The sequence below is a fragment of the Erythrolamprus reginae genome, chromosome 2, assembly GCF_031021105.1.
Source record: "Erythrolamprus reginae isolate rEryReg1 chromosome 2, rEryReg1.hap1, whole genome shotgun sequence".
Classification (NCBI taxonomy): domain Eukaryota; kingdom Metazoa; phylum Chordata; class Lepidosauria; order Squamata; family Dipsadidae; genus Erythrolamprus; species Erythrolamprus reginae.
This window is the reverse complement of record NC_091951.1, coordinates 354,712,389-354,724,641: the sequence shown is the minus strand read 5'-3', so window position 1 is coordinate 354,724,641 and position 12,253 is coordinate 354,712,389. Positions and strand designations below refer to the sequence as shown.

At 56.8% G+C, this 12,253-nt stretch overlaps 1 protein-coding gene across 4 annotated transcripts in view; it reads right to left on the bottom strand.

The window, feature by feature from the left end:
- LOC139162842 (phospholipid-transporting ATPase ID-like) overlaps positions 1 to 12,253 on the bottom strand; it is a 42,075-nt gene that overhangs the window by 15,996 nt on the left and 13,826 nt on the right. For 2 of the 4 annotated variants that reach the window (XM_070743678.1, XM_070743679.1), the window contains exons 7-16: positions 10,428 to 10,500; positions 9,856 to 9,926; positions 9,662 to 9,744; positions 8,559 to 8,717; positions 7,229 to 7,317; positions 6,141 to 6,337; positions 5,508 to 5,716; positions 4,315 to 4,358; positions 647 to 812; positions 348 to 536 (exon numbers count right to left, since the gene is read on the bottom strand). In XM_070743678.1, coding sequence (XP_070599779.1) covers positions 348 to 536; positions 647 to 812; positions 4,315 to 4,358; positions 5,508 to 5,716; positions 6,141 to 6,337; positions 7,229 to 7,317; positions 8,559 to 8,717; positions 9,662 to 9,744; positions 9,856 to 9,926; positions 10,428 to 10,500 — 1,280 coding nt within the window. Of the gene's footprint in view, positions 1 to 347; positions 537 to 646; positions 813 to 4,314; positions 4,359 to 5,507; positions 5,717 to 6,140; positions 6,338 to 7,228; positions 7,318 to 8,558; positions 8,718 to 8,985; positions 9,017 to 9,661; positions 9,745 to 9,855; positions 9,927 to 10,427; positions 10,501 to 12,253 lie in introns of those variants that run through there. The other 2 variants (XM_070743681.1, XM_070743680.1) reach the window with 2 other exon arrangements.

Below are 12,253 nucleotides of genomic sequence, written 5' to 3'. Positions count from 1 at the left end.
TCCCAACTAGGCCACACCATCCATGGCAGAAGGGCGTGGGCTTTGTGGAGAGGAGGTGAAGGACAACAGAGCCCATGGTGCTTTCTCAGTCTTTTGCAGACAGTTCATTACCCACCTAGGCAACAACCTCAGCTGCCTGGTTTGGCAAGGAAACCCCTGAGAGGAAGCCGCCAGTCCCAGAGTGGACGAGGGACCCCGCTTGTGTGCCAGCCCAGGGACCCCCAGCAAGGCCTTGTGCCGGTTGTGCATCCTGGCCGTTCCTGCGGTGAGAAGCAAGAGTCCCCCTCTGGGTGGGAGGAGAGCTCGGGCGGAGGGTGGGCAGGGTGGGGAGGGGGAGAGAGACACACCAATGACGGACATCCTTTTGCGCACATTGTTGAAGTCCAGGATGGCCAGCAGCTCGTACAGCACCGTCTCCCCCATTTCCACCACCGTGATGGTCGTGGGGGTGCGGGCGCGAAACACGAAGCCGAAGTTCCGGGCGGCAGTCACCAGGGCCCCCTCGTCCGGGGACTGGGCTTGGTACACCAGCGTGCCTGCGGGCAAGGGAAGGGGCCGGTCGCTTTGCCTGCCTGGGTGTTCCCCTCCAGCTCCCCTCCCCCCAGGCCCTCCCCTGCCAGCTCTGCCCCCCCAGGTGCAGCCTCACCCTCCTTGGTTTCCTCGGGCATCACCGTGTGGCAGAGGGACAGGAGGCGGAAGAACCTGTGCGTGGACTCGTCCCTGGCGTTCACCGCCTGGAGCAGTTTGCAGTCATAGAAGAAAAACTTTGGGTCGGCCAAGGGGTTCCAGGAAAAGTCAACTCTGTCCATTGTCTGCAGAGGAAATGCGGAGGGTCAGCCTCTTTTGTCCTGCCATGGACCCACCCGGCAGAGAAGGAGGGCTACTTGTAGGGCTCCTGGATACCCACTGCCTGACTCACCACCGAGACCCCCATGCCAACACTAACCCTCAACCCGCCCTGGCCTCGCCCATCTTAAACGCTATATTTGTTAATTTTTTTCATTTTTAAAACATCACAATAGTTTAACACAAATCTATGCCCATTTTCTTACATTGTGTTTGTTTGCTAATATACATTACGTTTTATATTTACATGATTCTTATTTTTCGTGAGTCCTTTCACTTTGTATCACAATCCTTTGGTTTTGTTTCCAATCCAATCGTACAATTTAATCCAAATTTCGTGATATTCTGAGTCATTTAATCCCTCAATCTCCATTATCATCTTGTCCATTTCTGCACATCTATAAATTTTATCTAAAGGTTTATCCACAATCTCTGGTGGAATTGCCTGATTTTTCCAGTATTGCACATATGCCCTCAGCCGTTATCATACGAGTCATTAGATATTGTACTTTCTTCAGGAGAATTGTTTCTTCCTTACTCCAAGTAAGAAACATTTCAAGGTAAATTCTATTTCCACATCTGTTGTCTCCTGTAGCCACTTATGCATCGTTTTCCAGAAACCTTTGGCTTGGGACATGTCCACCACAGATGGAAGAAGGGGCCCAATTCTTTGTTGTTCGGATTGGAATTTGGATAAATTTTGCCAATCCTGATGGTGCCAAATAACATCTGTAAAACATCTTGTAATAATTTTATTTAAATGCCACTGATTTTGTGATTTTTACAAAAAAAGATGGCCTCGTCTATCTGGTCTTCCTTTGTCAATGTGTCCAGCCTCTGATAGCCTGCGGGGGTGGGGGTGGGGGGCTAACCCTTTCCTGGAGAAGCCCTCGGGTTCCTGGCAGGTGCCCCCCATGTCTGCCTCCCCCCAGAAAGAACCATGATAAAAAGGCTCAACAAGACTACTAAGCTCCTGTCCAGAAACAGCCCAGCTGGACAGGAAAGTAGCCAAGTCCTCTGGTCACCCAGAGTGGGAAGAAAGTGGACACCAGGAAAACCTGTGGGTCTCGCTGTCAGTCACTGGCACACCAAAGGGCCTCCCTCCCTCCCTTCCGGTGGACAGAAGCCCTTTGTTCCGTCCCGATGCTGAGCTGGGGGAGCCGGAAGTGGGGGAGTGCCCCTGGACCCTTGTTAGTACACTGTACGTAACTATGTTGGGTGTTGCAATACAGAAGGTAACAATGTAACTTTGCAAAGGTAAAGGCTGCACCGTTAAGAGTCATTTGCTGGTTGGCCACAAGAGGGAGCCAACACGGTTCCTCTTGGGGGAGTTTTTTCTAGAGAGAGAGATACAGTGATCCCCCGCTCGTTGCGAGGGTTCCGTTCCAGGACCCCCCGCAACGAGCGGGTTTTCGCGAAGTAGCGCTGCGGAAGTAAAAACACCATCTGTGCATGTGCAGATGATGTTTTTAACTTCCGCAGCGCTAGCGAGGAGCCGAAGATTGGGGGCGGCGGGGCTGTTTTAAAACGTCGCCGCCGGCATGGGGGGCTCGCTAGCACCCCCCGAACCCCCAACCCAGGTTTGGGGGGGTGCTAGCGAGCCCCCCATGTCGGCGGGGACCTTTTAAAACACCCGCGCGGCTTTCCAATGAGTCCTGAAGACACGTTTGTCTTCGGGACTCATTGGAAAGCTCCGATCGTTTTAAAACAGTTGCGCCGTTCTCCGCTGACTCCTAAAGCGGGGTGCGAAATGACTTGGAGGAATGGGAAGCTGAAACCGGCCGATTTGGACTTCCCATTCCTCCAAGTCACTTCGCCGCTCATGTCCTGGCTAAACCGGGCAGCAGGAGACAGGCTTTGAGTTTTGGCTGCGGGGCGAGGGAGTTAGGAAAGTCCTACTTCTCCCCCCGCAGCCAAAAACTCAAAGCCTGTCTCCTGCTGCCCGGTTTAGCCAGGACACGAGCGGCGAAATGACTTGGAGGAATGTGAAGCTGAAACCGTCCGGTTTCAGCTTCCCATTCCTCCAAGTCATTTCGCACCCCGCTTTAGGGCGACAGGCGGTGGGCTGGGAGCCGCAGGCGAAAGGAGCTCGGGCATTGTTCTCCGGACCCCGCCCGCGGCCCTTTCCCTCTCCAGGCTGCGGGCGGGGTCCGGAGAACAATGCCCGAGCTCCTTTCGCCTGCGGCTCCCAGCCCACCGTCTGTCGCCCGGTTTAGCCAGGACACGAGCGGCGAAATGACTTGGAGGAATGTGAAGCTGAAACCGGCCGGTTTCAGCTTCCCATTCCTCCAAGTCATTTCGCACCCCGCTTTAGGGCGACAGGCGGTGGGCTGGGAGCCGCAGGCGAAAGGAGCTCGGGCATTGTTCTCCGGACCCCGCCCGCGGCCCTTTCCCTCTCCAGGCTGCGGGCGGGGTCCGGAGAACAATGCCCGAGCTCCTTTCGCCTGCGGCTCCCAGCCCACCGCCTGTCGCCCTAAAGCGGGGTGCGAAATGACTTGGAGGAATGGGAAGCTGAAACCGGCCGGTTTCAGCTTCACATTCCTCCAAGTCATTTCGCCGCTCGTGTCCTGGCTAAACCGGGCAGCAGGAGACAGGCGGTGGTCCGGGGGGCGCTGGCTCTCGGCGCTTTCGAGCTGAGTCCGGGAGCGAATTCGCTCCCGGACTCAGCTCAAAAGCGCCGATAGCAAGCGGCAAGGAACGGCTTGTCCACGCCGTTCATTCTCGCCGCTTTTGAGCTGAGTCCGGGAGCAAATTCGCTCCCGGACTCAGCTCGAAAGCGCCGAGAACGAACGGCAAGGAACGGCTTGTCCACGCCGTTCATTCTCGCCGCTTTCGAGCTGAGTCCGGGAGCGAATTCGCTCCCGGACTCAGCTCGAAAGCGGCGAGAATGAACGGCAGTGGGCGGGCGAAGGGCGGGCGGCAGCGAGGAGTTTGCGTGGGCGGTGGGGAAACTCCTCGCTGACGCCAGCAAGAGGGGGAAGACTCAGGGAAGCCGCCCAGCAGCTGATCTCCCGGTTGCCATCTACGCATGCGTGCCCACGGGCACGCATGCGTAGATGGTATTTTGACTTCCGGGTTGAAAAATAGCAAAGTACCCTGTTCGCAATGGTTGGGGACGCAATAAACGGGGGATCACTGTATTTACTGTGTGTACTTTGTTGTGTGCGTTAACCTGGTTTGTAAACTATTAGTAGGATTATATGTGTATGATATCGGACTGTGTAACTACTCTTGCTTATTTGCCTATCTGTAAATAATAATATTGTTCTATTTTGTACTAAGTGTGATTCATTGACTAACCCCCATTGCTACATGAACTCTGCTTAAAGTTTGTTGAAGGGCATGGGAGGGGGGGGTCTGTGCAGAAGGGCAGGAGCCCTGGGCACACGGTCTCTGCAACCTCCCCGGGCTTGGCCCCCTGCCTGGAGGTCACCACTGCTGGGGTGCCCCCGGCCCTGTTTCTCTTACCTCAATGTCCTCCACCAGGAACCCTTCTGAGCCGTGGTAGTCTCCTGGGGGAGAAAAACAGGCCGGCTTTGAGGGAGAAGCAGCAGGGCCCCCTGTGCCCCAGGGACTCGGGGAGGGGACGGCTCCTCTTCCTCCTTTTCCGCTCCGAAGCGCCAACCCTCGGCACCCCTCACCGAGAACCCTAAGACGGCCAAGGCCAACCCCCCCCCCCATGGACACACCACGCTTGGCCCCTCCTGCTGAGCGCCCCCTGCAGTCGGGGTGAGAACCTCCTGCCAAGGGCCGCGTCCACCACTTGGCCACCCGAGGGCTGACGGGGCCTTGAGAGCCAGGAGCCCCACGGTCGACCGAGTTCCCAAAACATCGGAATGGAACCTGATTGGGATGCTCTCTTGGGGGTGGGGGGATTGCTTTACCCCCCCCAGTTCACATACTTTAATTTCAATCTTTTTAAAAATAAAAACAATAATACAATAAATACGGTAAGTGATTCTTCCTTTTTTGACCCTCATCAGATTTTATATATTTTATGTATTTCAACTCCTTCCAAAGGTTTTTTATAAGGTTGAGACCTTGTTATGATTCTTACAAAGCCACTCCTTCTTTGCCCTGGCGGTGCGCTTGGGATCATCACCACATTACCTTGTGACAACTGCTAATATACTTGCACATTTCTGCATAGGTATTTACACCTTATGCTTCTATGTTAGCTCTTTCTCTTGGTTTTTCTATGCTCCATCCAATGGCATCGTCTATTCCATATTTCGAAACACTCCGAGTCTTTCTGGCCTCGCAGGTCAATTGTGAAGCCTGTCCATCTCAGCGCCTTCAATGTACGACTTTTGTGTGGTGTTTCTCCACAGCTGGCCTCGTCCTTTGCTCTAAAGCCTACGGAGCCCTGTGGGGGGGGGGGTGTTCTCTCCTAGGGAGCAGCTGCGGCCGGTCCGACACGACGGGAATGTTTCTGGTGAGGATTGCCCGCCCACCTGCCTGCCATTTTCCTGTGTCCTGCAAAGGGCCCTCGTCTGAACGTGATTCTGGGGCCAGAGTGTGAAACTCCCCTCCAGGAACACGTGTGTGTGTGTGTGTGTGTGTGTAGCCCCAGAGCAGGCGAAGCTCCCGTGTGCTCCCGGTCTTCCCACCCTCCGTGGAGACGAGGGGACCCTCCTTCCTCCCGCCTGGCCCCTTCTCACCGTAGAGCTTCCCGGCAATGCAGCATTTGTTGAAGATCATGATGTTCTTGGTGAGGGTCCCTGTCTTGTCCGAGAAAATGTACTTGATCTGCCCCAGCTCCTCGTTCAGCGTGGTGGTGCGGGCCTGGGCGGGCATGTCGTGGGGCGGGTAGTACATCTTGCGGTCCCAGTCAATGTAGCAGCTGTTGCCCAGGCGGATGATCTCCACGCTGGAGCAAAGGAAGGGGACGGGGGCTGAGTCCAGGGCCCACTCCCACCCGGGCAGGCAAGGGGACGGGATTCGGCCGGCTGGGCCTCCAGTCGAGGTGACGGGCGAGAGCAGCAAGCACACACAGGATGGCAAAGGACCACTAGTGGCCGTGGCTGAACCGCCCCCTGTATTGGCCTTTCTTCCTACTCCCCATGCCAAGCCAGGGACCCCCCCCAGAAGAGGCCATCCAAGGGAGGTGGGCTCCAGGGGACACCCCTGACTGAGCCTGCCCATCAGAGCATCCCACCCCCATGGCAGCTTCTCCAGGACAGGACCCCCTCCCGAAGCGGGGGAGAAATGGCCCTCGCCCCAGTTCCCTCTCTGACCCATGGGTCTCAACGGGGGGGGGGGCTCTTTCCAGGCTGTCTCAGCCGTGGCCTTACCTGACATAGAGGGAAATGGGCACCACGGTGTTGAGAATGATGACATAGGACCAGAAGACAAGAAAGGCTGAGAAGAAGGCCGAGTTGACGTCCGTTGCCCAGGGCAGGTACACCTGGAACCGGTAACCCTGGCTGTATTCCCAGATGCAGTTGCCAATGGCCATGATCAAGCACATGACAGCCAGAAAGAGGAAGATCTACCGAAGAGGGGGGGAGAGAGGAATTGGGGGCAGAGAAGGGTTCCTCAGTCTGAGGACTGTTGTGTCTGACTCAACGACCCACCAGCAATTGAAGCCCCATTAATACTCGGACACAGAGATGGGAAGTAGAATAGTCTATTGTACAAGCAAACTGGTTGATAACCACAAATAAAAGCAAAGAATGGCCATCGACTGCCAAGATTCAAAGCGAGTGGCAAATAAGGATAAAACAAAACTTAAAGCCTGTAGCTTGGCTGAAGCAGAAATACAGGCTTCTCAAAACTACATTCTTCTCAAGCAATATTTGAGAGGCGGTGGGGTAACTCTGAACTTGGTGTTTCCTTCTTGTAGGTATAAATGTTGATTTCCTGCAAAGGGAACCTCCCAGTCTCCCCCCTTTTAAACACTGTGCGCATAGCAGCATTCAAGGCCTCCCTCTACATTTGCATAACTGCTTCTGCCTCCCACGCATTCTCCTCACCCGTGCATCTAAAATAGGGTCCACCATCTCCAAACCTCATCATCAGACCCAGACGAGGCCCTAGCTGGGTGTTCTGTATACTCTGCAGGACCCTCCACCTCCATCCCTCCCCCACCCTCGCTATCTGACTCCTCTGACAGCCACAGGGGCCCATGAGCCTCAGACGGACCCGGTTCCTCCAATTCAGAGCCTGTGAGTAAAGGAGCCGGCTGTGATCCAGCCACAACAAGGACCAGCCCCACCACTGGACTAGGAGACCTCCGGGGTCCCTTTCAACTCGGGGGTTCTGAGACGAGGGAAGACGGCCGCTCTGGGGCTGAGGAAGACCACCCTCTGCCAGGCGACCCTCCGTCTGTTATCTCTCTGGGGCAGCCCACAGTATGAAGCCCGGCCCAAGCAAGACTTACCACCAAGACCAAGTAGTTCATGAGGCGATCGATGGTGGTCCGTTTCAGAATGGTCTTTCCGCTGTTTTGCATCAGTTTGGTGTCCGGCCCTGGCGGAACCAACCACGGCGGATTCACTTTAATTTTAGAATCAAAATGTTCTGCAGCCAGGAGTGCAAGAGCTCCCCCGGCCCCCCATCCTGCAATCCTCCCCCAATCGGACAGGAGAGAGACTTATTTGAAGAGGGCAGGGGGAGAACTGAGGGCAAGCAGGGGAGAAAAAGACCCTGGCTGAGGGGGGGATATGGAGCTGCCCCCTTGGTGAAGCATTAGCCTCGCTGTGGTTTTGACTGAACGTGGCAGAGCCACAACTGCGGCCCTGGAGACACAGAGGTCCCTGGCGTCACCTCTGGCCTCTGCAGGGCCGTGGGGCTCTGCTCTTTGGGGCAACCAGCCTTCCCGATGCTGCCGAGGGGCGAATGGGCTCCGTTAGGGGACGCTGGTGCAGCAAAGGGGTTGGCTTGTGCCCCCCCCCCCCATAGAGATCTGCGACCACTGAAAGTTGGAATCTTGAAATAACCTCGGGACCCAAAGGGCAAAGCAAAACCCTCCGACCTATTAATTTATTCCACATTTTAATGGAAGTTGCCTTTTCAGGTGGCTGCACCAAGGGCCTCTCAAGGAACTCACTACATATATTCAGTAGACAGAGGGACTGGAGACGAAACAAGGAGGGAAGCAACTTAGAACGAAGGAGGAATTTCCTCACAGTCAGAACAATTAACCAGTGGAACAGCCTGCCTCCAGAAGTTGTGAAGGCTCCAACACCAGATGTTTTTAAGCAGAGGTTGGATCACCATCTGTCTGAAGTAGTGGAGGGCTTCCTGCCTCAGCAGGGGGTTGGACTAGAAGACCTCCAAGGCCCCTTCCAACTCTGTTGTTGTTGTTGTTGTTAGGAGGAGGGGGATTTAAAACTGGAGGAAGAGGCACCCGCCCCCTGAGCTAGGCTGGCACTGAGATGCTGACCCCAGGGCCTGTGAGCCCCACCACCAGTGACCAGAGAGCAGGGCCAGAAATGGAGCTACTGGGAAATACAAAGAGAGCCAAACGAGTGGGGGGGGGGGCTTTCCCCCTCCGGCATCCGGTTCAGAAGCAGAGCAGCAGCCCCTCCACTTCGGGCGGCCCCGTCCAGGGGGGAAGCGCTGCCAGGGGGGCTCCTCCTTCAGGCAAGCTCGGCCCCTCTAGCGGTGGCAGCCGCCCCAGAAGAAGCAGCGCCCAGCCCAGCGCTCCGGTGCAAGGAAGGGGGCGGAGGGGGGGAGGGGGCCAGGGCCGGCCCCTGACCCTCACCCACCGGCGAAGATGACCAGCCCGAAGCACCAGTCGGTGTTGCGGATGCTGCAGCCCCTCAGCAGCAGCTGGTCGTTGTCCAGGGAATATTTCTCCTTCCGGAAGAAGAGGGTCCCCAGGAACCTGCCCAGCCGGTTGTTGGGGGCTTCGCAGCGGATTTCCCCTGCAGGGGGGGGAGAGAGAGGGAGGGAGAGAGGGAGAGTAAGTGCCGGCCCTTCCTCCCCCTCCTGCCCCCCCCCCCGTGCCTTTGGCTCCCTCCCCACAGGCAGGAGATTGCCGCCTGCCCCCCAAGTGGCTGTGCCGCCCTCAGTCCCCCTGCGTGGGCTGGGACTCCTGGTGCCTGTAATGCCCAGCAGAGCCCCCCCTCTCCTCCTGGCCCTGCCCCCCAACCACGTGCTGTGGGTGAGGAGGGGCCCTGCCAAGATACCCACCCTGGAAGGAGCTGCCTGCCATGCCGGGTGCTGCCTGTGCCCCCCAGAGGGGTGAAGAGAAGCAGGGGGAGGAGGAAAGAGGGCAAAGATCTGTGAAGAGAAGGGGGGAGTTGGGGGAGGGGGAGGCAGAGAGACAGTTGGGGAGGGCCCAGAGGCGGAGGGGGGGAGTCGAGGCCCATCGGGCAGGAGGGGGCAATAGTGGACAAGTGTATTAGTGCGAGAGAGAGTGTGTGTGCAATGGGTCTGCTGCCTTTGCCCTCAGGCGTGCCAATTGTTAGTATTATTATTGGGGGGGGGGGCCTCCAGGGTGACTTAGAGTTAAGAAGCAGAAAGAGCGAAGACAAGGTCCTGTGCATCCAGACAAACCACACTCCGTAACCCATAAGCCACAACCGGCAGGCCTGCACAACCAAGCAACACAAGTAAAGGATCTGGGAGTCACAACTGGTGCAAACCCTCTGGCTTTGCACCCCACAAAAGCCCCCCCTCCCCACTGGGCCTTATGAATCTCTCTGGCCAGGCAAGGGGAGGGCCTGCAATGCAGGCAGCCCCCCAGGTGGGTCAGGGGGGGACAGACTGGATCAAAGAAGCTCTGAGCCACAGCCGCCCCCATCCCTCCCTCGGGGGCCATGAGGGCCAATGTCCAGGGCCGGTCATCCTCCCCCCCCCCCCGTACCATTGAAGCGGCTCAAGGCCTGCAGGTCCCCCGCCAGCTCTGCGGTCACCGTCAGCGCCTGCTTCACCTTCAGGTTGGTTTCCCTGCAAGTGGAGGGAGGATGCGCCACCACTCAGAGATCACGTGGGCGGGAGGCTCCGGACTCAAGGGGGCAGGACGGAGAGGGAGGGGGGGAGGGGGGCTCAGACACTCACCCGTCCAGCTCCGTCGTCTCGATGTAGGTCAGGCTGTGGGGCTCACTGCTGCAGAGCAAGAGGACGTCTGCCTGCAGAGGGGAAGAGCGGGTGAGTGCCAGCTGCCCCCCCTCTCTGGGGATCATGGCCTCAGTCCCACTAGAGGCCCCCCAGTCTGACCAATGGCCCGGAATGCCAGGGGTTGTCGTTCTGCAAGGTGGGCAGTGGCGGATCGATGCTCATCCTCCCGGCCTCCCTCCCAGGGACCCTGGCTGTGCCACATGGATTCCGAGGGAGCCCTCTGGCCCTGCCCAAAGGCCGCAGGTGGGAGGGGCGGAGAGGCCCCCAGTTCCAAGCACGCCCCAAACCGGCACCGGAGCTGCTGCCCCGGGATGGCAAGGCAGGCTGGTGGCCCCGGACTCCGCTCAGGGGTCTCTCCAACCTCCGGCCTGTGTCCGGCTCAGCTCCAAAGCTCCTTCTTCCAAAGGCCGCCCAGGGAAGCCCATGGAGCAGCTGCCACGCTGGCCCTTATTTGGCCGATGCTCAGTGGACCCTGGACACGAGGGGGTGGGGGAGGGGCTGCCTTCGCTTACTGTCACAAAGTTGTTGTTCTCCAGCTTAATGATGTCTCCCACTTCAACGTTCAGCCACAAATCTTCCTTCAGGCTGGAAAAAGAGAAAACCCCCGTCACAAAGGCACCGGAGAGAAGCCCCCCCCTCCTGTGTCTGTTGGGGGCTTTGGCCAGAAGGCCCTGAGTGACTGGCATCACGGTGCTTCCCGGGGTTTTCAACTTGGGAGGATCTGTGGTTCTGAGTTCAGGGAAACGTTTTGGATCAGTGGGCGCAATGGGGCCGACTGATTCTCTCGGGCGACTCCTGTCTCCTGAGCCCTCTCGTCCCGGAATTACTTTCATGCCAGCTGATTAACCTGGGTGGTCTCTGTTGGTGCCATGTAGCTGGGTTTGGCATATAGAACACAAACCAACCATGTATGCTTACATCTAATAGAATACTATAGCTTTAAGAGCTAGTGTTGCGGATGGCCACAAGAGGGAGCCAGAAGTGTCGTTCTCTCTCTGCTATTGCTATTATGTCCTCTGGGGATGTTGTAGTAGAAACCTGTGTGTTGAAATGCTGGTTTATGGACTTGCAAGCTGAACAAGTAAGACTTATAGTGTTGTCTATGTATTGACTGATTTAACTGTGTAGGACTAGGACTGTTCTTGACTGAGATATTTGCCAAAGTAAATAATATTTTGTACACTTAGTGTGTCTGAATTGTATTAATGAATTATTACTCGTATCTCTGGCCCATCAGCTGGACGTCTGCAGGGCCTCCACGTTTCCTCTGTGGATGTGTATCTTTGACTACTCAGAGGTTGCACACTCCTTAACAACAGTCTCAATGCTTGGGGAAATTTGTTCCATTTTGGTATCTTTGTGGTCATTTTCAGGGCCGCCCGTGAGGGGTCTGTCCTTGCTGACAATATCAAACGGGGAAAGGGGGGAGAGACCCCTGAACTGTTTCCCAAAGGCAAAAGGGGTCGGAGGCAAAACCACACGCCACGCAGGCTGCCACAGATCGTCCAAATTTAATCTGCCCAGGTGAGACCGAGCAGGCCACACAAAGTGACCAGGGGAGCAGTTCCACAGCCACAGTGTGTGGCTCAACTGAAACAGGGGTCTAGGGGGCAATTTCCTCCCTGGAAGCAGCAAATAGAGTTGCTGATGGACACAGGTCAGTGGCAAGAGCGTCCTGGGGGTGGTCTCTTCAAGGCCTTCAGGAAAAGATGACAGGTGCTGGGAAAGGGGCGAAAAAGGACCAGAAAGAAAGGGAGGGGAGGCTGACCAGCCACTCAGTCTGGAGGGAGAAGAGGGTCCGGCCCGGTCTGAGTCCACAGCAGAGTCCAGCTATGGGGCCAGCTCAGAGCCCTTGTAGGGGGGACTCTGGGAAAGGGGCTGGACGGGATGACTATTATCCACTTCTCAAGAACTGTTATTTCCCATTAGCTGAAATCTCGGGGGTGGGGGGGTTTGTAAATAATTGGACACAGCACTGGGAGGGGCCCTTCCCTGCCCTCCAAACAAGGCCACATCCAGCTGGCCACCAGGTGAGGGAGGAGCCCAGGGCCTTGACCAGCCCCCTCCCAGAGAGGCTCCACTGACCCAGCAAGATGAGTACAAAAGGCTCCCCTCCCTCAGCTTCAAAGAAGGAGGAGCCCCCACCTCTGATGCAGGGAGGGAAGGGGGGGTTATTTAACTGCATCCTGTTTGTGTTGCCTTTGAAATTTGACCCCACCTGGGCTCCACCTTTGAGGCCCCCCCCATGAGAGAATCTCAGCCTTCCATCCTGGATGGTTGGGGGCTGAAAGGGGGGGCACCAAGCCCCATGAAGTGCTCTATAAGTCTAAGGGCCACT